We start from the raw sequence: 27,867 nt of genomic DNA, 5'->3' as shown, positions 1-27,867 counted from the left end.
ACCAGCCTGGACATTTCCTGTGGTGTCTGGCACTTGGAAGTTTGATGCTCAGTCAGATTGGGATCTGGAAGTTTGGCGGTCTAGTCAACACATTCAGCTCTTGTCATGTTCGTTTAGCTATAACTATGCAGTTTCTGCAGTGTTGCAAAGCATATTGTCCTGCAGGTTGAGGCCACTGCTGCTAAGGTGGTGGGCATGGTCTGTAGCAAAGTTTACATGGTTGGTACGTGTCAAAGAACCCAAGTTGTTCCAGCAGAACATTGCGTAGTAACGAGAAAATCAATGTCATGAACTTTATTTTTCAGTATTTTCAATATTGCAGCTGCTCAGTTGATATGCAGTTAGTAGTTTAGCAGACTCATTTTGAAAACATACTGTAATGGTCTGACTACATCTCGCTATTGTTCTGTCACAGGGAGGAAAAAGTATGCTTTGGCTTGTTTGTATTTCTTTAAACCAATCACAGTCATCGCGGGGGTTCCTAAAAATAGTGACAAGTGGAATTGTTTTGGTGGAACATTCGCATGCAGGCAGATGAGCACTGTGATTAAAATGGATAATCCACCAACTAGATAAAAAAAAAAAATAGCAGCACTGCCCTACTGCACGATCCAAATCCTCTGCCAAACTTGACATTTTGTGTGGTTAGTTGGTGCTCGGAGGTTGTTGTTGTTGTTTCTTGTCATGAAGAAAATGGAAAGCAGAAGCAGAATTCAGCAGCCAATAGTGGACTTAAACCTGCATCCTACTTCCAGTCAGTCAGACTGGTCATTTGGTGCAGTGACTCACAACCAAGGGATCAGATCCCTCCTAAGGGTCAAAGGGTAGGTCTAAAAGAAGGAGCTTACTATCTAAATTCTGCTTTTGTGGGGAATTAATGGACAATTTCACTTTTTTTGGACCTTAAACAGTTGCCTAAATAAAAAGATATTGAAATTGTTAACAGCTGGAACACGATAACAGGGTCCAGTCTATGCGCTACTTGGAACCACTGGTTTAGTCTTTGACAATGAAATGCGTTTTATGCATCTGTCATATGGTTTTTAATGTAAAAGCACAACCTGACAAGCAACAAAAACTATACATTTTACATAATTGTAAAGGAAAATGAATGCTTCTCTCTGAATTGGAGTGGACTACATAATTGCACACCACTGGTTGCTTCCAACATTTGCTCAAACACAGAATAAGCACTTCAGTCTTGGTTTCACTAACTAGATGCTTTTACTCACATTACAGAGATGATACTGAAGCTGTTCAACACCAAATATACTATATGTAATCAGGTATTAGTTAAACGGTGTGATTTACAATACCAGCAGATTTTTAGTTGTGGTACATGCTGATCTGTTAACTGGAAAAGTCTGCTGCAAAATTTTTAAAAAGGTCAAACCTTTGTCAGATTGTCCTTCTGCTACAGTAACATGGCTCATCTTCTATTCTCATTCATTCTCAACAAGGCACATGATTCAGTGGTGACACTATGTGCGCTGAAATATGTTTTGCAGTTTTCCATCTTCCTTAAATAACTTTCTCCCTCAGGCAATAGATCTGACCTGTCAGTCTGGTTCCTCCAGGCCTTCATCGTTGGCCCTGAAAAAATCCCATCATCAATCTTTCTCCAGTGACCTCAGGCACACTCAGCAACACTGCAGACCTGACCCTCAGTGTCTGCTCAGCATCTCACGAGACTGCAGTTGTTTTGGAATCCCTGTCCTTCTGAAAGCTGCTGAATGAATACAATGCAGGTCAGGCAGAAGTAATGTCTCATAAGACAATGTGAGCCACATGCACTCAACCGGCTCCTCAACCTCGTTAGACAATAAGTATTAACAGCACCCCTGTCACTTCATATTTCATAAACACATACCAGCCAGTGTGTACTAAAAAACATCTTTATGTGGGTTTGCATAATATCACACTTGAGTAGCTGACTTAAAAGGAGATTTCTGGATTTTCTGTGTTTATGAAAAACTTGTTCGTGTTAGATAACTAGTGTTAATCCTTTGTTTCCACAAGAAAATGGACAGTCTGGAATCTGTCAGTCTCTTCTTTGTGACTTGTGCTGAAAAGACTTTATTTAGCAGGATGTCTTGTTCCATACAAGCCTTTTTGGAGTGATGATAGAAATCAGTGTTGTCTTAGTGAGCTGCATGAATGATCATCGATAGAAGTTGGAGGATGAACTCTAATTCCACAGTTTGAAGCTAACACTAGCTGCTAATTAGCTTAGCTCTGTGATACCATGACGTGTTGTTTGTTTACCTTGGGTTTTGAGGGGATGAAACCAAAGAGATCCACTACAATGTGCTCCTTGTTAACTTATTTAGATGATGCTGATAGATGGTAGGTACCTTTGAATAAAGCCGTGCTACCTGCACTCCCTCCAATTGCACAGATACAGGACTGTTAATATTGGCAAATTAATAAACACTTCTTTGAAAAACTACAGTGTAAAAGCAACAGGGCTGTGGTCAAGTGAAATCGTACCCACTTTTAAACCAATCAATCGGTCGCCAGGGGAAAATATTTGCACATTATCTCTACATCGGGTAAATGGACCACAGAGCGCTGAGAGCTGTCTGCCTGCTAGACTAATTCAATCATAAACAGAAAACGCTGCTATTTGCAACATATTAAATCATTCTAACCACATTATTTTATACTGAAATGATAACAACAGACTCAGAGCTGACCAAAATGGCATCTTGTACCTGTCCATTTGCACATATTAAGAACTATCATTTTGTTTAATTGGTAAACATTTTGTTGAAAACATACAGTGGGAAAGTAACATACTGTAGTTTCAAAGTCATTACAAAACAGCTGTTTTCCTCTGCAGTTTTTGTGATAAAGTAGGCTAACCAGCTGCTGATGATTAGCATAGTTAGCACAACACTGGAACTATCTTAATAATAATAGTTAATAAATCAACTAGCTAATTAATTGCTTATTTAATAAACACTTGTTTCCAGAAAGTGATGTAAAAGCAACACACTGTGGTTTTAAGGGAGTTTCTTAATGGAGGGACAGGATAAGGCTAACTGTTTTCCTTCCCAGTCGTTATGATGAGGTAAAAACTAGTCAGTACTTCTTTGGTACTGAACTGCCAAATAACTTACTTATTGACATGTTTGTTTAAGATTATGCATGTGAAGATAACATCAATCCAAATATAAACACTATTCAAACTAGATTTGTACATAAGACAAGTCTAAGCATGTTGGACAACATGCATATTTGCTTTCTTGTCAAGACATGTTAGTGTGATAAATACGCACCTTCTGCCTACTGAAGGGTTAGCTTAGCTTAGCATAAAGGCTAGAAATAGAGTCAAACAGCTAGTCTGGCTTTGTTTCCTCTCTAAAACTATACTGTTTTGCTTTCATACTTTAGTTCTTTGAGGTAAACATGAACTAATTAAAAGGGACAGTTCTGTATGTTAGCTATGCTAACCACCTGCAGTCAGCGTAGCTTTGCTAAATCTGACATTAAGACAGGGAAAAGAGGGAAACAGTTAGCTGCCTCTTAAAATGTATGAATGCATGTATTTTCAACAAAAATGGGCCTGAGAAACTCCAGTGTTGCTTTTACATTACAGTCTTCAACTAGTTAAGTGACTAGCCAATGAATCAGCCAATATCACAGATAGTTTCACATTTGTGCATGCTAACCACTTGTAGTTGATTAGCTTAGGAACCTGATGGAAAGTGAGCTGAGGGTAATATGTGAACATAGTATATCGGATACCATTAATACTTCCATGACAGAAAGAGATCATTGTTTTTCTCTGTATTTTAATTTAGGGTCTGCAGAAGAGGTTGTGTTTACATCTAAACTCAATTATACATAGTTTTGCTGTTGAAGAACCTGTTTTGTTTCTGCCAAAAGGCAATTTTGTTACATTTCAGTGATTTCTTTTCTGGATTGTCCTACATAATCCTAATCTCCTTTGGCCCCCCTAAAGCAGTCATTGTACCTCCAATCAAAAGGGTACAGGATAAACAGATCTCACTGTGCTGCTTATCCTTTACACAGTGTTTCTTCAAGCTTTATACTGTTGATAGAGCACATAATTTTGTACCACACATTATCTTGATCAGGGTGTAAAATAATTACATGCTCAAGGCCTGGATGGATTGTGTTTCAGAAAAAAAGGAAATCGCTGCAGGCAGTGTGAAAGATGAGATGTATCAGAGAAGCAGACTGTTAGAAACAAATAATCAAGTGAGAACATTGTTTCGACTGTAATTATATGCTCAACTGCTTTGGATCAAGTGCTTGTTCTCTCTTGGAAAATGACTGTTATTTTGTCTTCTTTAGGTGACCGAAGTGTGTGGAGCTAAACGTCTGGGTTACTTTGGTACTCCTCAGTTCTATGTGGCCCTGAAGCTGCTCGCAGCCGCCCAGTCTGGTCTGCCCGTCCGCCTGGAGAGTGTAACAGCCAGTAAGTCTGCTGCTCCTAGAGGAGGCGTCTTACGAGAGCAAAAGGGGATCAGGAGATTATCTTAACATGGCAGGATTTGGTCTAATCTGGATGAAAGGGGAGTCGCGTGGAAAGGGCTAAGTGGGTTTGCCCTTATTACAAGAGTGCACAATCAGTCGCACCTCGACCAAAGAGAAAATCTGTTTTCTCCACAGCACCACATAGCTCGATGGATTATTACAAGAAGTACACACGTGGACAAAATTGTTGGTACCCCTCAGTTAAAGAAGGAAAAACCCACAATTCTCACTGAAATCACTTGAAACTCACAAAAGTAACAATAAATAAAAATTTATTGAAAATTAAATAAACAAAATCAGACATCACTTTTGAATTGTTGATTAACATAATTATTTAAAAAAACAAACTAATGAAATAGGGCTGGACAAAAATGATGGTACCCATAACTTAATATTTTGTTGCACAACCTTTTGAGGCAATCACTGCAATTAAACGATTTCTGTATTTGTCAATGAGCGTTCTGCAGCTGTCAACAGGTATTTTGGCCCACTCCTCATGAGCAAACAGCTCCAGTTGTCTCAGGTTTGATGGGTGTCTTCTCCAAATGGCATGTTTCAGCTCCTTCCACATATGTTCAATGGGATTCAGATCTGGGCTCATAGAAGGCCACTTTAGAATAGTCCAACGCTTTTCTCTCAGCCATTCTTGGGTGTTTTTGGCTGTGTGTTTTGGATCGTTGTCCTGTTGGAAGACCCATGACCTGTGACTGAGACCAAGCTTTCTGACACTAGGCAGCACATTTCTCTCCAGAATGCCTTGATAGTCTTCAGATTTCATCGTACCTTGCACACTTTCAAGACACCCTGTGCCAGATGCAGCAAAGCAGCCCCAAAACATTACTGAGCCTCCTCCATGTTTCACCGTAGGGACAGTGTTCTTTTCTTCATATGCTTGGTTTTTGAGTCTATGAACATAGAGTTGATGTGCCTTACCAAAAAGCTCCAGTTTGGTCTCATCTGTCCAAAGGACATTCTCCCAGAAGCTTTGTGGCTTGTCAACATGCATTTTTGCAAATTCCAGTCTGGCTTTTTTATGAGTTTTTTTCAGCAGTGGTGTCCTCCTTGGTCGTCTCCCATGAAGTCCACTTTGGCTCAAACAACGACGAATGGTGCGATCTGACACTGATGTACCTTGGCCTTGGAGTTCACCTTTAATTTCTTTGGAGGTTGCTCTGGGCTCTTTGGATACAATTCGAACGATCCGTCTCTTCAATTTGTCATCAATTTTCCTCTTGCGGCCACGTCCAGGGAGGTTGGCTACTGTCCCGTGGGTCTTGAACTTCTGAATAATATGAGCCACTGTTGTCACAGGAACTTCAAGCTGTTTAGAGATGGTCTTATAGCCTTTACCTTTAAGATGTTTGTCTATCATTTTTTTTCGGATGTCCTGGGACAATTCTCTCCTTCGCTTTCTGTTGTCCATGTTCAGTGTGGTACACACCTTTTCACCAAACAGCAGGGTGACTACTTGTCTCCCTTTAAATAGGCAGACTGACTGATTATGAGTTTGGAAACACCTGTGATGTCAATTAAATGACACACCTGAGTTAATCATGTCACTCTGGTCAAATAGTTTTCAATCTTTTATAGAGGTACCATCATTTTTGTCCAGCCCTATTTCATTAGTTTGTTTTTTTAAATAATTATGTTAATCAACAATTCAAAAGTAATGGCTGTTTTTGATTATTTGATTTTCAATAAATTTTTATTTATTGTTACTTTTGTGAGTTTCAAGTGATTTCAGTGAGAATTGTGGGTTTTTCCTTCTTTAACTGAGGGGTACCAACAATTTTGTCCACGTGTGTATGTTCAGAGGTTCATGTTCACTGTAGTGTGTAGCAGCAGCTCACCTCAGCAGAATAAGACCTGTAAAGACGCTCATCCTGATTAAATCCCACATTCTAATTCTAGACGTATCAAAGGTCATCAGACAGGAAGCTGCTTTATACTAGTGTCAAAGGGGAAAAAAAATCTACAATGGTAAACAAGAATTCAGAAGTGTCCTCATGTTGTCTCTGCAGATCTACCTCTGCCCAGATTTGTTGGGCTGAAGAATGAACCAGAGATGCGATATCCAGCCGTCCCTCCTGGCATTGACACTCAGGGGGCTCAGTGTGGATCAGCACCCACTTCTGTTTCCTGGACTCCAGCAGACAGGAGCACCTTCAGACACCTGGAGGCCAATGTAGACAAAAAGGTGATTATGGCTCTAAAACGTGCCACAAGAACATAATGTGTGGGCTGTGATCGGAGATAGTTTTGAGTTGCATGCATGGATCACTGTTACAGATATGTTAGTGCAAGCTGTGTAGTCTGGCCACATTCCAGTGAACCATAATCACCAGAGCAGATATACCTCATTGATCAGAGACTAGAAAACAATGATAAGCCTCACTCAGGGTATCAGATCAAATCTAAACATGATGTGGATGCCATGCACAGTTGTTCAGTGTCAGCTTAATAAACAGAGCAGGAACATGATTCTCAAAATTGCATGCCTAATGACTTTCCTGACCACAACTTGGGAGCTCGGTCAAAATTTGACATTAATAGCATGCTTTTGTCATATTAGTGCCAGTTTAAAATCACACACATTAGCACAACATTAAAACACTCTTTCAGTGAAGGATTAAGTAAATAACCTTCATTATCTTGGATTACATTAGGCAGTAAAACAGTCGGGTCCTGAAGCTGATGTGTTTTAAGCAGGACAAATGGCCACATGTGAGGATCTAAGCAACTCTGACAAGCACCAAATTAAGATGGCTAGATGACTGGGTCAGAACCATAGACTGTATATATAGTGGACGTAGCATCTGGCTCCAGAATTGAAGCCCACCCGGAAGTGTCAAAAACTTGCAATATCACGCCGTCCGCTAGTGTTGGCTCCAAAAAGCTTTTTCTCCATAGACCCCAATTCATTTTTGGAAAAAATAAAATTTGATAGACTGATTTTCTACGGCTCAGGATTTTTTTCCCGTTAGTTTTCATGGTCAAAATGAGAGATCAGGTGGCCGATCTTCAAATAAATCAATACTGAATTTTAAATAAATTGTTAAAGTTGGCGGAGCCAGGGGGCGTGGCTATACTTGATAGACAGCAAGAGAAGCCTCTGTGGTAAAATGTGGGTGGGATAAGAGAATCCTCAGCCAATCCTGCCCCGAGTTGCTCTCCGGTCCAGTCTGTTTGATGACGCTTTTTACGTCACTGGCTCCAAAAAATCCAAAACGGCGACCAGGAAGTAGCAAAATCCGGGCTTCATTTTCTCGGCGTCACGGTTCGTTTACGCCTGGTCAGAACATCTCCAAAATGGCATGACTTTTGGGCTGTTCTTGGTATGCAGTGGTTAGTACCAAAAATGGTCCAAGGAAAGACAACTAGGGAGCCAGTGACAGGTTCATGGGCACCAAAGATCCATTGATTCATGTGATTGACTGTGTGATCTGACCCTATAGAGGATGTACTGTAGCAGGAATGCTGAAAACTCTAATTATTGACTATGATAGAAAGATGTCAGAACACACAGAATATCGCAGCTTGCTGCATATGGAGCTTGTGAGCTCTTGTCAACTGCATTACACTGCTGAAAGAGCCTACAATGGAGACCTGAGCATCAGAACCTCTCCATGGAGTAATGAAAGAAAGAGGACTGGCCTGATGAGCCGCGATTTCTTTTGCATCATTCACAAGCTGGGCGCCTGTCATAGTTTCCTTGAGGATACCTCAGGATATAAAGAATCTACTGCTCATCTTAAGATGTTCTTTGTCCATTCCCCAATGGGGGCACAAAAAGAACCCACGTAATCTGAGGCAGGTGGTTTTAATGTTGTGGCTGGTTAGAGATTTTTTTTTTCTGTGTTATACCCAAACATTGTCCCTGGCTGTACTCTGGTGGCCCATGGGGTTAATATCCCAGACCTCCACCACTTTCCATTTAATTTCCTGTCAACAGTTTCTTGACCTGCATTTGACAAATACATGAAATACCTTCAAGGATAGTTGCAGAAACATGATCCTCAACAGATCTCACTGCAGTCACACTGTCATGTTAGTTGGAGGGCTTCCAACATCATGTTCTAGGAGTATTTGGAGTATACACACAGAGCATATACATACTGTTTTATGAGTTTGAAATACCAAATATTTTAATACTTTCTTCTTTTGTTCAAAGGAGCCTTGGTCCCCGCCACGATCACCGTGTAATTCTCCGCCTGGCTCTCCACTGACTTACCGCAGCTACCAGTACTCCAAGCAGAGAAATGGGGTTGACTCACAGATCAGTAAGACAGTTTTTCATTCCTGTAACAGGACTGCAATTTGCATGCTCACTTATATTGTATAATAGAAACAGATGTACAGAAATGAAAAAGATGTAGTGGTGTGGGTTTCCTAACTGTTTGCCACCATTCTTTTAGATCACATTTTTCAGGGATGCAATCAGCAGGAAATCACTGCATGTCAGTCTCAGGTTTCTCCTCCAGCAAAGCTATGTTTTTCTCCTCTACCCTGCAGCCTATGAAAGCAAACATTCCTCGCGGCCGATCGTTCAGCTGGAGCAGCACTCCTCACCCAGCAACTATGGGACCAAACCCACTGTGGAGCAGCAGGCCATGGCTCGGGTGAAGCGACATTTTCTTTACGTTGCAGTTAAATTTACCTTTTGTCATTTGTATTATGCTACATCTTACTTTGTGTTTCTTTATGTCTGCTCAGGCTTCCTCAGTAGAGAGGCTCGACCAGCAGGGCCTCGTGGACTACACTGACGATGACCCCTGGAGGATTACAGAGGAACAGCTGGAGTATTACACTAATCAATTCAAAACCCTGCAGCCTGACCTGGGGGCTCTGATTCTGGGTATGAACACCCCACTACCTGCACCTGTTTCTAGACTGTAGATCATGCTATCAGAATTTTTACCCCCGATTTGATTTTTTCAGGAGCTGTAGCAAAGAATTTCTTCACAAAATCCAAGCTCCCAATACCAGAGCTCTCCCACATTTGGTAAGTGCTGACTCATTGTGTTGTGTCCTTGTACTGTTCTGGTGTCGGTTGGGTGCTCAGCGTGCCCACTGAGGCAGAGGCCTCAGTGCAGACCTGTACTGTACTGCACTAAGGTTGCACTACAAGAATATTTTAAACAGTTTTAAGCCTCGTCCACACGTACATAAGTATTTTTAAACAGGATTTGTCTACTTTGTCTTCAAAAACAGTGTTCAGCCACATGAAAACACAAAAACACACGTGAATCACTGTCAAGACCATGCATGAAAAGCAGGCGATGAAATAACATCAACCCTAACGCCATTTTGGCCGTTCAGAAACCTACCTAGGCTACCAGCAGTGATGCAAAAGAGAGAAATTACATGTGGGGATTGATACTGATATCTCTATTATGCAGTATAGTGGGAGAGTAACTATACACATATGTACAAACATGTAAAAAGTCATGTTAGACTCTACACCACCAATGTACACTATTGCACAAAATTTCTTAACGTAAACATAGTTCTAAACATAATATAAACAAATGTCACACACTCGTTACGAATCAAAAACTCAATTTCTCCTAGTCTAGATGTCAACACAGTAAACAGAGTCTCTGAATGTCTTCATAATGGGAGGGCTTTTCCAGCAAAAGTAACCAGAAGGACAAAACTCATAGAAGTAGTTATGTTTTAAAAAATATCTGTGTATGTGTGGACAGGGAATAGCATTTATTTAAAGAAATTTCTGTACTCGTTTAACAATGTAGGCAGTGTTAAAGGAATAGTTTCACATTTTGGGAAAAATTATTGTTTCCTTGCAGAGTTAGATCAGACAATTAATGTACATCATGGTGTTGAACATGAAGCTACAGCAAACACCCGGTTAGCTTAGAGTAGCACAAACACAAGAAACATGTTGTTTCATTTGAATGCTTTACTTTACATACAAATTAAGCCAAACAGAAGCAGTGTAACTTGATCATAGGTGCTGGGAGAGCAGATTTTTATCTATGAACTTTTTTCCGTTCTTTATTTCAGTAATATAAACCTCAGTAGGCTTTGCCACTTTTCTCAGCTTAAAATGAACATAAAACCTTTTAATTTTGCGAAACCATATTAATTAACTCACACAGCTAATACTTATTTTATGTAGGCTGTGATTCAGTAGCAAAATATTTGAGCAAAAATAAGCTGTTAGAGATAAGTAAGTGAAAAGAATGATGCCACTCAGGTCTTTATGATGAACATGAAGCTGCAACTAACAACCGCTTAGCTTAGCTTAGCTTAGCTTAGCTTAGCTTAGCTTAGCTGCGCATATCATCAAAGAGAACTCCTGGCTGTTACCTTTACCTGTTACCATTACTATAAGGTTGAAAGCAGCATATTTACTTGCGTCATGTCGTAGTTTAGCGTTTATCATAAATATTGAACATTAGTAAATCTGTAATACCAAAACATATTAATTCACACAGTTATATGCTAACTGTTATAACAGTACTATGCTGAAGAGACTTAGTAAAATTGTAGTGACTTTTCATTTTACTTGTCTATAATTTTAGAGTAATTGTGCATATTATGAAGTTTCCCAGAAAAAAGATACTTCCTCAACTCTGAAAATTTCGGTTGTGTTTTTCTGCGGAAGTGACTCTAGTAAAAGTTCATTTGTCTTTTTGTCTATGTCCATCAGGTCAGCTGGATAATGATATACTAAAAAAAAATAATAGCAGCTTGAATTATAAGATATTGTAATTTAGTGTTAAATTGAGTCTTTCTTTTAAGGAAATTTGCTTTTTTTTTTCAAAAAATGTAAACCAATTTACTTACAGTTTCTTGTATTGGTCATTATTGACACTCTTAATGAAACTTCAGTAAAAAGCAACCGGATTTCCCTTTTTTAAAGTTTTTTAAGACCCTTCATCTCTCACTGAAAAAGGCCTCTACAGTTCTAATTTCTTACTCATACCTGAAGAAGCCTCTTGAATAAGAGGAGAAATGTCTTCAGGAATGCTTAGTGAATTGCAGTTGCTTTTTAACTGAATCTCTAAGGATTACCATGACCTAAGGGACTGGGAATCTACACGGATAAATCTGAATTCTTGTTTGAGTTGCAACTTTACAACTCTGCTCTTAGATTTTGCAGATATTCTTTATCTTTCTAACATTTTTTAAGGGAGTTGAGTGATGTGGACAGAGATGGAGCTCTCACTTTCTCTGAGTTCTGCACAGCCTTTCACTTAATTGTGGCGCGCAAGAACGGCTACCCTCTGCCAGAGAGCCTCCCTCCAACCCTGAGACCAGGGTTCATGCAGTCTGAAGAGGACATACCCGATACCCCTGAAGTGAGGATACAAGCAACACGAGTCATGTTTGAGGTTTTTTTTTCAGACCTTCTTCAGAATTAAGCTCTTTCTATGTGTGCTTTCTCTGGCAGAATGCAGAGCCTTTAATTGTATTTGAGGATACAGAACCGAGGCCCAGTCAGATGGTAAGATAAATCTTCAGAACTTCTGCCAATTTTAAAAATGTTAACATGGAGTCCTCTTTGGTCCCTGTAGGGGGCACTAACAAACTAAACATGAGACAGACCAGCCCAGTACAGGACCGTGGAGTCCCATCAACATGATGAGCTTAGAGCAGAAGCGAATACTCCCTGAAACACATGACATACTTTACATTATTTCTGTCTCTTTACAGGCAGTGATGGTGTGTTCTGTATGTGCTCTGTGTTTGTTTAGGATCGTGGCATTATAGAGAGACTCCAGCCAGGCTTGACCATAATCACACAAGATATGAAGGAGGAATCCAGTAAACAAGGTAATAATACTGATGTAGAAATGCCTTCTGTTTGAGTAAATAATAACTCTTTGAATTTTGAAGGCAGATACAAAACTGATGCACCTTAAGGCACAATGATAAGAAGCCTTTCAATTTTCTTTACTTTCTTTCAATTTTCAAACTACAAAACAGAAGGTGTCAGTAAAGCATCAAATATGTATATAATCAGAATCAACATATAAAGTCTTCATACTGCTGTCCCAGCCTGTGCACGTATATAAGAAATGCACAAAAACAGATTTCATACTTTTCACACACAATTCTGACCAAATTAAAAAGTAAAAATAACACTCCACTGTTGCAGTTTATACAACACTACATTCAAATGTATTCACACACTGCCATCATTACTCTATAAGATTAGCACGTACTGAAGTCTTCCACTCTTTATGTAGTCATTTCTGAGGCTGATTTCTTTATTACCGTGTCTGCAGATGCAAGTGTGCAGAGAGCGGGGACTCAAGAGAAGCAGGCTCTACAACTTGGTGCTTTTCCTGAGAGACCAGGTGATACAGAGGATGATTTCTCTGTCTATCTGTTTACATCAAGTATCGGATGTGGCCACAGTTGTAGGGTACTACAAATGCTTCACACTTTATGTATAGTTCAGTGTGACTGAACTGAGACTGTAGCATGTCTTTACAGGATTAAATGCATTTTGACAGCACATGGCAGCGTTTAGGCGTGTCAGAAGGATGTCACATATTTTGGTAATTAAAGTATCTGCAGAAATGGCAGCGATGATTATGTGTTGCGTAGATTGAGCTGCTTTACACGAGTGAAATTACAGTTTGTGGATAACAGGAAGTTCTGCTTCTCATTTACAGCCCCTCAAACAAGAGCAAAATCCTGGCACACCTTTGTTTACTGTATCCTCTCTCTCACAGAACCACCTCAAGACCTGGACCCACAAATGAGGACAAAAACTAGACCAAGGTGAAGATTGCTCCCCTTCCACCACACAAATGAATTTAAAAATATCACTTAATCCCACCTAATACCACTTATATGACCTACCTCCAGGTCCTACTCCAGCACTTCTATTGAAGATGCTATGAAGAAGGCAGAAGAGCCTCCCACCCCTCCGCCTCGACCACAGAAGACCCACTCCAGGGCCTCCTCGCTGGACCTCAACAAGCTCTTCCAGCAGGGAGCTCCAGGTATGATTCGCATCCACACTTTCACCCAGATCCTCCCAAAGTAATAGTCTTTTTTAACACAGAAAGCGTGAACACAAGCAGCCACACAAACAGGTTATTGTGTTTTGCTGATGGCAGTTCTCCTTTCACGGGGGACAAAAGCAGAAATGGAGATGAGTGTTTTTTGTTGCTCAGTATGAAAGGTGAGAGGCTGAAACTAGTGTGTTTTAAAGAGTGAAATCTGACTCAAAATGTATGTGTAACATTGTTAATGCAAAACGTTTGGATTTTAGGGGTGAAAAGTGGATGGTTGCTGCCTCCTCCAGCCCTCCCTCCCAGACCATCAACCTCACAGGTAAGTCTTGTTCGATTACAGATTTCAGCAGCAGCGATCAATGCTAATTATATCGAGCTAACAAAGCTTTTCTTGTTCCTCTGACCTCCGACACTTTAAATGTCTCATAAATTAATGATGAAAGACAGCTTTGGTTAATCAGTACTTTGCACCTCTCTCGTCAGGTTTCTCATTTCATCAACGTTTCAGAGGTGCCTCCCCAGAATAAGGTGAAGCAGCCGAACTTTGCAGACTTCAGTCACTTCAGAGAAGAGGTGAGCATGAAACATGCTGCACCACTGAATTTCCTCCTTGATTTGTCTCGGTTAGAGCTTGCATATATAGCAAGCTGCAGCACAAATTGTCTCAGCAAAAGGAAAAAGTAAAGCAGGCGAACTAAAAATTGCATTCCCAAAATGTCAGCGTTTTCCACTGCAGGCTTTTCCATCTCAGATGTTGTGCTGTAAATCTGTCACAGAGGTTGTGTTTGACAAATATACGAGCGTCTATTTCAAGACATAAAGAAACTTGAAGGTTATGACATATATCCGTGCATCAAAGTCTGGTTGTGTGGACTGCAAGCAAATGAAGACATCACAGATTTATTTATGGCTGGAGCTACATGTTCAACGTCCAGTCACAGCTTTGGTATCCAGACCAATCTATACTGGTACCCTGTTACACCACACAGTGATACAGTGCATGTTTAACAGCCTATTTATTAATATTCTAAGCATTTTAAAGGTTGCAAGAGAGCAATCTCTAACAGAATATAATCACATCATCCAGCTTGAAGAGGGAGTGTCACCATGTTCCATTGAATATCCACATAAATTATTCAAGCTCTTCTGTAAAACCATGTTTAACATTTTGTGCCTTTTCATAGAACCATCCAGTCAGTAGGAGAACTTCCTTATTCTCTTTATCTCATTTTTATGCCACTCTGTATGAGAACCTTTAACATTTCCTCTTTTTCCCAGTGGGGAGTCTAATCTAGGAAGCATGGGCAGGCACCATATTAGGAAGTAGTATCCTCGCCTGGTTAATGCCCTTCAGAACTGACTTCATAGTGCGTCAGCCTCCACCACATGTGCTGCTCATTAAACTGTACTGACATATTTATTTTCATATCAGCTATTAGGGCTGCTTAAATATGGCAAAAATAATAATCACCATTATCTTTGGTCATTATTGACATCATGATTATTTAACATGATTCCTAATTAACTCTGAAAGTAAAATGCATTTATTGAACTTAAAATAAAGCATGTTTTTTTCAACAGTGGATTTTCTTGAATATATGAGATATATTTTAACTGAAGAACAAATTAAGAAATAATACACACGTGGACAAAATTGTTGGTACCCCTCAGTTAAAGAAGGAAAAACCCACAATTCTCACTGAAATCACTTGAAACTCACAAAAGTAACAATAAATAAAAATTTATTGAAAATTAAATAATCAAAATCAGCCATCACTTCTGAATTGTTGATTAACACAATTATTTAAAAAAACAAACTAATGAAATAGGGCTGGACAAAAATGATGGTACCCATAACTTAATATTTTGTTGCACAACCTTTTGAGGCAATCACTGCAATTAAATAATTTCTGTATTTGTCAATGAGCGTTCTGCAGCTGTCAACAGGTATTTTGGACCACTCCTCATGAGCAAACAGCTCCAGTTGTCTCAGGTTTGATGGGTGTCTTCTCCAAATGGCATGTTTCAGCTCCTTCCACATATGTTCAATGGGATTCAGATCTGGGCTCATAGAAGGCCACTTTAGAATAGTCCAACGCTTTTCTCTCAGCCATTCTTGGGTGTTTTTGGCTGTGTGTTTTGGATCGTTGTCCTGTTGGAAGACCCATGACCTGCGACTGAGACCAAGCTTTCTGACACTAGGCAGCACATTTCTCTCCAGAATGCCTTGATAGTCTTCAGATTTCATCGTACCTTGCACACTTTCAAGACACCCTGTGCCAGATGCAGCAAAGCAGCCCCAAAACATTACTGAGCCTCCTCCATGTTTCACCGTAGGGACAGTGTTCTTTTCTTCGTATGCTTGGTTTTTGAGTCTATGAACATAGAGTTGATGTGCCTTACCAAAAAGCTCCAGTTTGGTCTCATCTGTCCAAAGGACATTCTCCCAGAAGCTTTGTGGCTTGTCAACATGCATTTTTGCAAATTCCAGTCTCGCTTTTTTATGAGTTTTTTTCAGCAGTGGTGTCCTCCTTGGTCGTCTCCCATGAAGTCCACTTTGGCTCAAACAACGACGAATGGTGCGATCTGACACTGATGTACCTTGGCCTTGGAGTTCACCTTTAATTTCTTTGGAGGTTGCTCTGGGCTCTTTGGATACAATTCGAACGATCCGTCTCTTCAATTTGTCATCAATTTTCCTCTTGCGGCCACGTCCAGGGAGGTTGGCTACTGTCCCGTGGGTCTTGAACTTCTGAATAATATGAGCCACTGTTGTCACAGGAACTTCAAGCTGTTTAGAGATGGTCTTATAGCCTTTACCTTTAAGATGTTTGTCTATAATTTTTTTCGGATGTCCTGGGACAATTCTCTCCTTCGCTTTCTGTTGTCCATGTTCAGTGTGGTACACACCTTTTCACCAAACAGCAGGGTGACTACTTGTCTCCCTTTAAATAGGCAGACTGACTGATTATGAGTTTGGAAACACCTGTGATGTCAATTAAATGACACACCTGAGTTAATCATGTCACTCTGGTCAAATAGTTTTCAATCTTTTATAGAGGTACCATCATTTTTGTCCAGGCCTGTTTCATTAGTTAGTTTTTTTAAATAATTATGTTAATCAACAATTCAAAAGTGATGGCTGTTTTTGATTATTTAATTTTCAATAAATTTTTATTTATTGTTACTTTTGTGAGTTTCAAGTGATTTCAGTGAGAATTGTGGGTTTTTCCTTCTTTAACTGAGGGGTACCAACAATTTTGTCCACGTGTGTAAGTAATTAAAAAATTTCAATTAGTTTAATGCTTTTTTGACATTGATTCATGATCACTTTATCTTGGCCTTTTTGTCAAGAATTTACAATAATATAGTCTTTCATTTCAAGGTGAAAAAAAAACTTTTTCAACCTGACAGTGCCTGAGAATTTTTTCAGAGAAAAATGCTATAAAATTGCATTTCTGTAAGTGGAGGGTTGATTAAGACTCAGCTACACTGGCTTAATGCTGCAAATGCAGCATGTGTAAATACTATATTTTTTTATTAATTCGTATTACTTTGTAGAAGTCAGTTTTTACTTTGACATGAAAGAGTCTTTTTTTGTAAATTCTTGCAAAACAGCCAAACTAAACTGACCTTCATTATTGACCATCAATTGTGTGCCCAACAGGCAACGTAAATAAAATATACAGACATTAAGCGCACAAAAATTTCTGTACATACAGGTGAAAAAAATCCCCATTTCCCATTTTCAAAGGGTTTGTATTGACACAGCTTTTCACAGTGTTTGTTTGTCGTCTCGGGGAACAGAGTGAAGCATTGTGACTCCAACCTTCTGGCATTCAAGTGACAAACCAGATGGAGTTTTAAGGTTAAAGGCCACAGCAGCCCCTAATTGTATTCAGACAGACTCAGTCCAGCCTCTCTCCTCTTATGGTGTCTGTTATGTTCCTCCTGTGTTGTCTTTGTTAGCACTTGTGGTTGAGGTGACCTTTTACTGCTCTCACTCTGCTCTCGTATCCATTACTTCCTCCTTCCCGTCACTGTCGGCTGCAGTATCAGCATGTCTCATTCTCCCCTCATGATGTTTTACTTAATTAAAACCAGCCCCACCAGATGATCCCAAAGGTATCTGTGCCCTGCATGTATATTTTTCACTTAATAAGACAAACAGAAACTCAAACCAGCCCGTACTCCTCAGAGAGACATTTTACATGAGTGAACTATAGGCATACTTAAAAATAGCTTCCTTTACATAAAATATGTTGATCCACAGGTAAAGGTGAATATTTGATACCAGGTTTTGCAGGCGGCTCCTGGGAGCAGTTAAATTTGGCAGCTGTAAATATGTATACTGTTCATTATTTGTGCATGTCATTCAGTTTTGTCGTGTATTTAGTAAAAAGGTAAAAGTATAGTAGGAACTTTAGTGTGACTTAATTTAGAGTCACTTCACTCTGTTACTTCACTTTATTTAACTTAATGTGACTTCTCTCAACTTTGTTTTATTTATCTTAACTCGTGTCTCACTTCACTTGCTGTGTGACTTCATTTAATTTAACTTGAGCTCTTCTTCACTTTGCTTCACATCAGTTTATTTTGTTTCTCTTCACTTAGTTTACTCTACGTCAACTCACCTGTCTTAGCATAAATTAACTTCATTATTCCTTGTTTAACTTCATTTTGTTTTACTTTATTTAATTTGACCTTCATTTTATTTTCCTTTGCTTTCACTTTGTTCTATTTTTTCACTTACATCAACTTCATTTAACTTCAGCTTTATTTAACTTTACATCTTGCGAATTCACTAAAGCTTTTTGGCTTTGCTTCTCTCAATTTTGCATTTACTTTATTTCACTTACCTTCACTTAGCCTTATTTTAATTGGATTAACTTCACTAAAAGTTACTTGATTTAATGTGACTTACCTCACTTATTTTTCTTCACCGCACCTCCCTTTGTTTAACTTCATTTTCACATTTTACTCCACTTACATTCATGAAACTCCCTGTTCTTTGCTGAAACCCCTCCTGTCTGTGTATTTTGTATTTTGCTGCAAAACACGTCATGGGCTGAAATAAGCAGTTAGCACCATAGGGTGGAACTTTCTGTATTCTTCTTCTTCAGAATCAGCTTCAGGTTCAAACATGAATGGGTGAATTACTGTAATATTACAACTTGTTACTGTGTAGCATAAAGTAGTTTTACATTAAACAAAGTTGAAGGTGAGCTGGTGTGCTTGTAACCTTGCCAGCAAGTTGATTTCTCGCGATATTTGTGAGTTCACAAATCTCTCAAGAAACCATCTTGCTCTGCTCCCGCCTTCACTTTTCGTACAGCACCAAGTTGGTTCGGGCCAATCACGCAGCAGTATTCGTGTGTGGGGCGGGATAATGTGCGGGATATCCGGGTGTGACGACAACACCAAGCGCCAGTAGATCAAAACAAACATGGCAACGGAGGACAACGATCGTGTAGATGCTGCTGTTAAGTCAGTTTTACTTTGACCACACCATAGCACCTGCGCGCAACCCGATGACGACATATTAAAGTTTGCCGCGATTGGCTAAAAACAAACCTGTCAGAGGCGGGACATACTGTTGCATTGTCCAATCCGTGCCTCTTTCCTCCGAACGGATTTACATGGAGCGGTCCCAGATTGATATTGTGGAGTACTATCAAGTACTACACAATTATTAATCTGGCTATTGCCAGGTTAGTGTGCTTGTGCTGCAGAGGGGTGATGAAGAGTTCATAGATTCTCAATCTAGAAGAAATCAAAGTCATTTTAATGTAGGAAATGATTACTTTCACAGAGAAAACTTCTAAATATGTAATTTTGATGAGTTTTTAACAGATCGTTGTTTGGTCAGTGACCAGAGAGTGACATTACCTTTGCTTCACCCTTATTTTATATCACACATCTTTCTTTTTGTCACTTTGCTTCATGTTTCCAAACCACAAACCTTCATAGTGACCACAGCAGGGTCAGTATAAAAGGCAACTGAAACACTGAGTATGGAGTCAGGATAGAACTGCTGCCATGTCATCTTTGTGCTTTTTAAATGCCACATGTTTGTATTTCTTTTCTAAAGCACAGCAGAATTGAAATCATGTATCTGTCAGTGCAACTACCATCCATGCTTTCCACTGTCTCCTCCTGAGAGTAGGTGGAGTCAGCATCGATCCACTGCAGAAGTTAATACATTCAGACAAAAAGTCAGACAGGGTGGAAATTGTCTCTTTTCCCTTCCTCTATCATATTCACAAGCTTCACTCATGGTGCAATTTTAGCACAATGACCACATAGTAGAACTGTAGTGTACATAACAACTTCAGTTTCAGCTAGTTTGCCATAGTTTGTGTTACATTAGGCCAGTTGCAGAAGCCATTCCTTAGAGAGTCTTGGTGACAGTGATGACACTCCTTGTGTAACTCCAGCCTTCATCCTGCTGGAGTGAAACATCCATGACCTCCAGCTGATGTGACCACACATACAGCTAATGGGTTCCTGTGGTTCATTGCCACTGTAGCAACTACTACGGTGCCTTTATAAGTTTCCATGCTGTGGTTGTGTTTCACATCCAACGGGGCAGTAAATTTCAGAGCCATTTGGTAGCGTTTCTCAGGAAAATGCATTTTTAGGCTCCATGGGTACAAATTAAAGCAAGAGCCTGTTTAAACCATCAGGAAAACCCAGACATCTCTGCTGCCACCACAATGGAGAGAGCAGCCCTTAGAAATAATGGAACCTATTCACTAAATACAGCATTAACAGATGGGGACAAAGTGTCTTCCACTTCTGCAATAACTGAACTTGTCGTCTTGCCAAAATTAGCAACTTTATTGTGAAGGGTCTGTCCTCACACTTTTGCACTGTTAACCTCTCTGCTGAATGAGCACAGGTGTTGATGCATTAAAGTTTATGTCCAAAAGAGAATAACGGCTGAAATTCAGTGAGGCGATGCAATAAAATTGAGGAAATCCATCCTCTGAGCAGGCAAGAAGTCGTGTCTAGAGAGCACTACATCGTGGTCCCTGTAGGGAAGCTGCTGATTTATCCACAGTCCTGCAGATACATTTCATCCTCCCTCTTTATAGCAGCTCCCTCGTGTCAATTCACCTCATCACGACATCAACACTCTTCTCTTTGTGGGAAGGAATCTTTAGAACTAAAGCTGATGTCCAGGCTAAGTTTTGCTATCATTTCATTTTGCTTTCTCCTTTGTGTTGCAGGAGGAGAGCAGTGTGAAACCTGAAGAGCAGAGTCCACGCTCCAGATTTGGACCGGGTACCGAAGACCCGACAAATCAGTCAAAACAGGTCAGAACTGCTGACAGACACGACATGCGAGAGCCCGCCTGGTTCTGCTGCTCAGGTTTCTGTGTCTCTGTTGTGATGAGCTGTCAGACTTTGTTTCTGTTTACTCCTCAGGACGCCATCGGCTCATCTCACGGTCAGGCGCCACAGAAACCAGTTCGCAGGAAATATCACCCAGAGAGCCAAAACCTGGAGACTCCGCCTCCACCTGCCGTGTCGTTTCCTCCGGCTGCCAAAGCTACACAAAAGTTAGTCAAACATTCAACGCATGGAATTTTTCGAATTCTGTGCTGAATTTCATTAACCCTCCTGTTGTCCTCATTTACAGGCAAAAATATTGTCCTTGTCTGAAATAAATCCAAAAATTCAGCAAAAAAATCCTCAAAGTTCTGAAAATTTGCAAAACCTTCAGGAAGAAAATTCCGTTAATTCATTAAAAGTTTTATTTAAAAATAATAATAATTTGGCAAGAAAATTCTTGTAAATAGTTTTTTAAAAAATGAGTAAAAATCTTCCAGAAAAATCCTAAAAATATCTAAAGTGATTACATATATATCAGTAAAACTTCTAATATTTTCTTTAAGAACATTCACATAAAAATCAACCAAAATCCAGCGAAGTTCGCTGGATTTTGGTTGATTTTTATGTGAATGTTCTGAAAGAAACGTTTTTAACATTTCTTTTTTCCACTGAAAAATGTTGAAAGATTTCCCAAAAATGTTGAAAATGTGGACATCAGAAGTTTCACTGTGAAAATATGTGGGGGGGGTTTTCCCACATTTTCAAAATTTTGACCCGCAGGACAGCACAAGAACTTCTAACTAAAAAAACTTCCAGGGAAGGTGACTTATGTTAAAGCTGGTATAATTAATTTATGTGTCGGCAATGAATCAAACGACTCGATGTAATTTGGAACTAGCGATGAACGCAGTGAGACTGATCGCTTTGTGAAGCCTTTCATGTCTTGGCCGGAGGCATAAGGCTTTTCTCATTTCTCCATTTTGTGCCACTTCGTCTCCTCCGTCCTCCACCCTCCTGCCTGTGACCCAGAAATGTATCTTAGCACGCCATTTTGAAGGATGTCTGAATTGCTCAAATGCATCTCGAGGAGAGGGGAAGCTTACCGGAGGAGCTGTGAGTGAGAAAGCACACGTTTCTGCAGCGATTTGACATTAAAAAAAATAAAAATTAGGCGCAACTGGGATATACAAACCCCTGTGGCAGCAGTATGTCAGGATAATATCACACTATCAGAATATGTGAAACTTTATTTGTATAGTACAGTTTTATGTGGCGCTGCTCTTTAATACCTCACAGCATGTCTAAAACAAAAATATTATGTGTGATTTCTGTACATTCTCGTCACATTATGACATGCTGTGAAGTTAATTAAAAGTAAATGTATAATTGAAGAGTCTTTAACACTGTATCAGACAAATAGCATAAAACACAGCAGTAGGCTGTAATAAAACAACAAACGGGTGATGCAGCTGTGCCAAAAATCATATTTAATTGACTTTAAAACTACCTCCTTGAAGCAATAAGGCTTCCTTTTAATAAATGCCTGTATCTTCAACTTCTCTCTCTCCTTGTTTTTCTTCCTCGCATATCAGGTGTGAGACACTCAGACATGAGGAAAGGAATCGAGGATGTACAAACTGAGATTTGAAAAAAGGGGATTATATTTGGGGCTGTTCATCCATAAACACATCCGTCTATCCCATTCTTGTTACTGTGTTATCTCTTGGATCAGCCCGAGGGGGATATCTCTAAATTGGCACAAATGTTTCCTTGGACTCTATGTTTAACTGATTAGATTTTGTCGGTCAGAGTTCAGTGTGATCTCACTAAACACATTTTTGGTAGCAACTCAAGAATTCAGGCACTAATTATGAAAAACTTTCACACAAATATCCTCTGAGAAACTGAAGTGATGACCTTTTACATCCAAAAAACATGGTGCAAGTCTCAGCTGATACAGATGTAAATTAGAAATTGATTATTTGGCAGAGGGACACAAACACAAGTCGGAACTGTAGTTAACATCTTCGAACTTGTTTCAGTTTTTCAGCCTACAATATTCCCTGACTCACTGATTAGCATCGTCTTTCAGCATTTCTTTCAATGACAAAAGCACTGAAAACTCACTGTACACCACCAGCTCACCACTAATGGCAGATAATCAAAGTTAGCAGCTGATTGTGAACACTGTGAACAAATTAGAGGCTGAATTGGTAAAATAATTTGGTTGCAAACAAAGCAGAGATAACGGTAGAGTGCATATTGGACTTCCATTGAGGTCAGTAAAAATGTAAATCCATAAAAATGCTAATGACACACAAATAAGCCACTGCTAAATGTCCGTTTTTACTGTTTGTTGAAATGCCCCCTAGTGGCCAATAATATTAATTAATGCAGCACAATGAATTCTTCCACGTACGCAGTGATCGTAAAACTGCTGCAACACACCCAGAGAGAGGAATTCACCAAACATTAAGGCGCCCCCTAACTCACCATAATGACTCTAACATGTGTGCCTCTGTCTCCTCATTGACCAGACAGCTCAGTGAAACTGTCAGTGCAGTAGAAGGTGGCTATCAATAAACGGAGACTCCAAGCAATGACTGGTTTGATTGATGTGAAGCTGCAAGGATCTTTGCATTGACCTTTTAATGCGCGTTGTCGCCGAGTGACACAGTCCTGTCTGAGAGTTAATTAACAAACACTGTGCTCAGCCCTGAGATAAGATAGAAGGAAACAGAGATTGTGCATCCATCTTATGCCTTTTAGTGATGTTATGCCGTTTTATCTTCCTAAACAATTAATTTAAAAGCTGATAATTAATGAGTGACGTTATTTCAGACTGCTGTCCAAACAGAAGAGGGAAATCCAGATGGCGATCCGTAAGAACAAGGAAACCAACGCAGTGCTGACACGCCTCAATAGTGAGCTCCAGCAGCAACTGAAGGTGTGTTCATTTTCTATTCCTGAGAGCACCACACAGTCTATGCACAGTGCTTTGCTAAACTAGCGTGTGTCCATCTGTGTGAACTTTCTGCCCTTAGGGACGCTGAAATGTAAAAACCAGCCCTGCAGCTCTTGCAAACCTCATCTAAAAGGCTGCATACTGGACACACAGAATGTGCTTTTAAATGTGACAGTTCAATCGAGCACCACTGCATTTTCGAGCATGGTGGTGTTAACGCTGTTTCCAAAAGCTCTCGATTGTGTGTCAGAAGTTGAATTGTGCTCATTTGCAACTGACAGCGAACGCTCCTGCCGGTCCAACTTGGTGAAAAGCCCCAAGCTCAACTGTCTGCTCCCCAACCCATCACTCATAGCTGAACTAATGGCAAAGACTTGGCTGTTTGCATTGGGGATCTGCCTGTGGCGCTCACGCTCACATTTGGAGCACATGCTGCATGCCTGTCATTCTCCCCGTAAATGATCCAGGAGCGAAACCTTCACGCTCACATGCAGCGCTTTTATAGGTTCAATACAACAGAGAATAAAGAATATAAAAGGAGGAGAAGAGAGCTGGCAACAAATGACCTATTTTTCTGACATTCTCAAATATGATCCAAACAGGCTATTTGATTTCACAGATTTCAAGGTTTTACAATCCTATTCTTCTCTTTGTTTAAGGTCATGTGGGATGATATTTATTCCGTCTAATTCTGCTACTCCCTCAAAGCATCTGTGGAATTCTGCAGAGAAAGGCATATGTGTCTTTATATAGACTCGGGCCTTGTTGAAATACCAAACAGCCACTGGCATCCACAACTGTCTTCTTCGAAATAGAGCCTGGGCCGGTCAGGCATCCAAATACAACAGGGTGTGTGAGTGCAGAGAAGAGGCTGGATGGAAAAGCGAGAGCTCTGCCCTGGCTTTGCCCGGAGACAGTTCAAGAAAATCTTAATGAAATCTCCACAGATCTAAAACAGACATTTTGGTATTGATTACAGTGTGGCTTTTTACTTACCCCCAAATTTGAGAGTATTTGTAAATATTCCAAAACGTCTGTTACTTTAAGTGAAGTTTCAGTTCAAAACGGTGATGTTCAGAGAAGATAACTTGGCAATTATTGACCTTCTCATTATGTTTAGCATGGACAGTCAGGATCCTGTAGCATTGCCAGTGGTGGAAAGTAACTAAGTACATTTACTCAAGTTCTGTACTGAAGTAGAGTTTTGCAGGTATTTGTGTTTTACTGGAATATTTGCTTTTTTGTTCCTTTATACTGTCATTTTTAGAGACATACTGCACTTTCTGCTCCACTTGTCTGACAGCTTTAGTTGCTTTAAAGATGAATATTTTACACAATGGATAATATAGCAAGCTTTTTACCATTAAATTAGATTTTGAAAAGTGGTTTCCAACATTTTTGACTTCTTCCAAAAAGCAGTGTGTAAATCAGGATCAAATTTCAGATGTCAGAGTTGTTTACAGCTCGACCAAATAGGGATTTTTCACTCTCACATGGCTTCATTTCAACAATGTTCCAGTGAAAATCAAAGATTAGAGACAAAGTTCAAAAACTGAAAACATATTTGTGCATCAGAACTCTCCTTCTTTTTGGACACTTCAGATTTATCTGCTGTTTTTGTGTATAAAACTTGACATAAAGTAGTTTGAGCTGCAGCAGTAACATGCTAAAGACACACTGATGATTGGTATTAATGATAGAATGACCATAATGATGTCATATCAGTCCAACAAACCCAAAAATGTACTTAACAAACTTTTACTTAATGTCTTTTTTAATGACTTAACGTGCTTTTACTTACGTCGGATTTTTCTTGCAATATTTTTCCCCATAATACAGTACCTTTACATCACTGTATTCACACTTTTACTTAAATAAAATAGGATCTGCATACTTCTTCCAGCACTGAACACGACCGTCTAGCAGAATTTTCCATGTCACTGCAGGCCACTTGCTATGAAATTTACAGAACCCTTTTCATTTTTGATACTTCCCTCCTTCTGCTGCCAACCTCAGGCCAAAATGTCAGCTCTTCATTCACCGTTCCTCCAAATCTAACAAGCACATTGTCATAAATTTTTAGTTTAGCAGTGACCTTTTCTCTAATGTGATGTGGGGAGTGATGCTGGAGCACAGCCGTCTATCAATGCTGTATATGTCCCACAGGCACATATAATCTATTCCACGTGAGGTGGCCGACTGCTCACTTTGTGACCTTAAATACCTCTGGAAAAGCTCTGGGAATAGATCCGTTGATGCCTTCATATTTTGGGGTGCGCTGAACATCAGGGGCCAATTTAGGGGATTAATCCTGTTATGGACTATGGTTGCCATAGCAAACAGGCCGTCAGCTTGAGTCTGCTGCTGTGCTAACATGGCACTGGACGTCCCCCAGGGGGCTACTTATTATCGCCGCTCCCTGCTGTGCTGAGCTTTGTGCTTTCTTGTGAGGAGCGACAAGGTCAGGACCTAGATTCCAAATACTAATGCTAAACATATTCTACATTCATGTAATCTATTGCACTTTTTTGCTGACTGAATCGACCCTGCAGCTTTTCTTGCAGCGCTACCTATAACAAATGTACTTTTTTAAGCGTTGCTCCTGTAAAATTTACATAATAGCTGAATCCTTGTGCAGCACATCTGGTGATGTAATGAACATTGCAGCCTTTTGGGGCCACTAGCAGTTTTAACCTTGTTCTCAGCCGTCGTCACCACGGCAAACAAAGCAAATAACGTTATTACCGCCTGAGGTGCATCTCTTGCTCAGACTGCAGTGATCAGAGGTCGTGTTTTCTTTTGGTCCGCTGCAGGTGGTTCACCAGGAGAGAGTCACCTTGGAGTCCCAGCTGGAGATCCTGCGGCCTTTGGCCTCGACATGACTCAGCCCGAGGTCTGGTTAGGGTCCAGTTACCAGTCCTACACCCGAAAGCATCAGTTTCTCTGTTTAACATGAATGTTTGAGCCAAGACGCAGAAGGTTACTGGGATTGTTTTTTCATGAATACAGAATAAATGCTAAAGGGCTTGATTCAACAAGCAGGGATGTTACTCTTCTTCTTCACTTATCAGCTTCCGTCCCACATCATATGTTACTTTAATGATGTTTGCAGGAATAAAACATGCGTTTGTAATCACTGTATAATACAAACATATAAAATATCATGTTTTTCATTGTGACATTCTAACTTATTTTTGGATTTACTGTTAGTTTCTCTCATAAACCTTCTATTGTTTACATTACATGTAACAGTTTGCACACATATTGTCATGACTGATAAATGTTTGTTCTGTGGAAATCGTCAGAACTGAAATCCTCCCCGTTTTTATATACATGTGTATCCGCGTACGTGGTCTAAAGCAAGTGATGGTGCTACAGATTACTGTTTCAATCTTCTATTTTTTGCACTTGAAGAAAAACAAAAACAAGTGAAGATGCACATTTGCAAGGTTGTACTTAATGTTAGAAACCGCCACATTAGCTGTGAGCTGTTTTTGGTTTAGCTAAGCATTTTAAACCTGCACAAAACGAAAGACTGTAGCAGTGGCACATGCAGTCATTAAGACTATGAGGAATGTTGGCGCTTTTGACACTGGATTTGTATGAAATATGTACATTTTACTTGAAAAATTGCTCCATCTTTGACTTAATCACTGTCTGTTTGATTTTTTTAATCCAAGATATTTTTATTCTGACCAGCATCCCTACCATCATGATGATTTTACTCATATTCAAGTTTAGAAAAAAAAAGATTATGGTTAAAAAATGAAAATGAATGAGCACAATGTCCCTCGTGTTTTGCAGGATAGATTTCAAACTAGCCAATGTCTGGTTCAGCAGATGTGGTTTTGATTTTATCTATGCAGAAATGCGGTGCTGCTTAAGCTTGCTTTAGACCATTTTTTCCACACAATCGATCGGTCATGAGAGGTGGTTGGAATACATGGTGGCATGCCTGATACTGCATGTGAGCATCGGACTGTAAATTAGCCTGACATTGTGCACAACTGATCTCTGGGTCGAAGACAGTAATCAAACTAATCAATAAAGTTGTCTATTTTTA

The 27,867-nt window shown here is 39.8% G+C and overlaps 1 protein-coding gene across 1 annotated transcript in view; it reads left to right on the top strand.

The window, feature by feature from the left end:
* Positions 1-27,867, top strand: part of reps2 (RALBP1 associated Eps domain containing 2) — a 31,750-nt gene extending 3,883 nt beyond the window's left edge. The window contains exons 2-19 of the mRNA XM_022200283.2: positions 4,324-4,447; positions 6,528-6,703; positions 8,678-8,786; positions 9,019-9,125; positions 9,220-9,361; positions 9,445-9,508; positions 11,663-11,831; positions 11,924-11,977; positions 12,228-12,306; positions 12,762-12,833; positions 13,215-13,263; positions 13,351-13,487; positions 13,760-13,821; positions 13,986-14,075; positions 20,735-20,821; positions 20,933-21,066; positions 23,681-23,786; positions 26,618-27,867. Of these exons, the coding sequence (XP_022055975.1) occupies positions 4,324-4,447; positions 6,528-6,703; positions 8,678-8,786; positions 9,019-9,125; positions 9,220-9,361; positions 9,445-9,508; positions 11,663-11,831; positions 11,924-11,977; positions 12,228-12,306; positions 12,762-12,833; positions 13,215-13,263; positions 13,351-13,487; positions 13,760-13,821; positions 13,986-14,075; positions 20,735-20,821; positions 20,933-21,066; positions 23,681-23,786; positions 26,618-26,686 (1,830 nt within the window). The 3' untranslated portion in view covers positions 26,687-27,867. The remainder of the gene's footprint in view (positions 1-4,323; positions 4,448-6,527; positions 6,704-8,677; positions 8,787-9,018; positions 9,126-9,219; positions 9,362-9,444; positions 9,509-11,662; positions 11,832-11,923; positions 11,978-12,227; positions 12,307-12,761; positions 12,834-13,214; positions 13,264-13,350; positions 13,488-13,759; positions 13,822-13,985; positions 14,076-20,734; positions 20,822-20,932; positions 21,067-23,680; positions 23,787-26,617) is intronic.

Source organism: Acanthochromis polyacanthus, chromosome 4 (genome assembly GCF_021347895.1).
Source record: "Acanthochromis polyacanthus isolate Apoly-LR-REF ecotype Palm Island chromosome 4, KAUST_Apoly_ChrSc, whole genome shotgun sequence".
Taxonomy (NCBI): Eukaryota; Metazoa; Chordata; class Actinopteri; family Pomacentridae; genus Acanthochromis; species Acanthochromis polyacanthus.
This window is presented reverse-complemented; position numbering and strand designations above follow the sequence as displayed.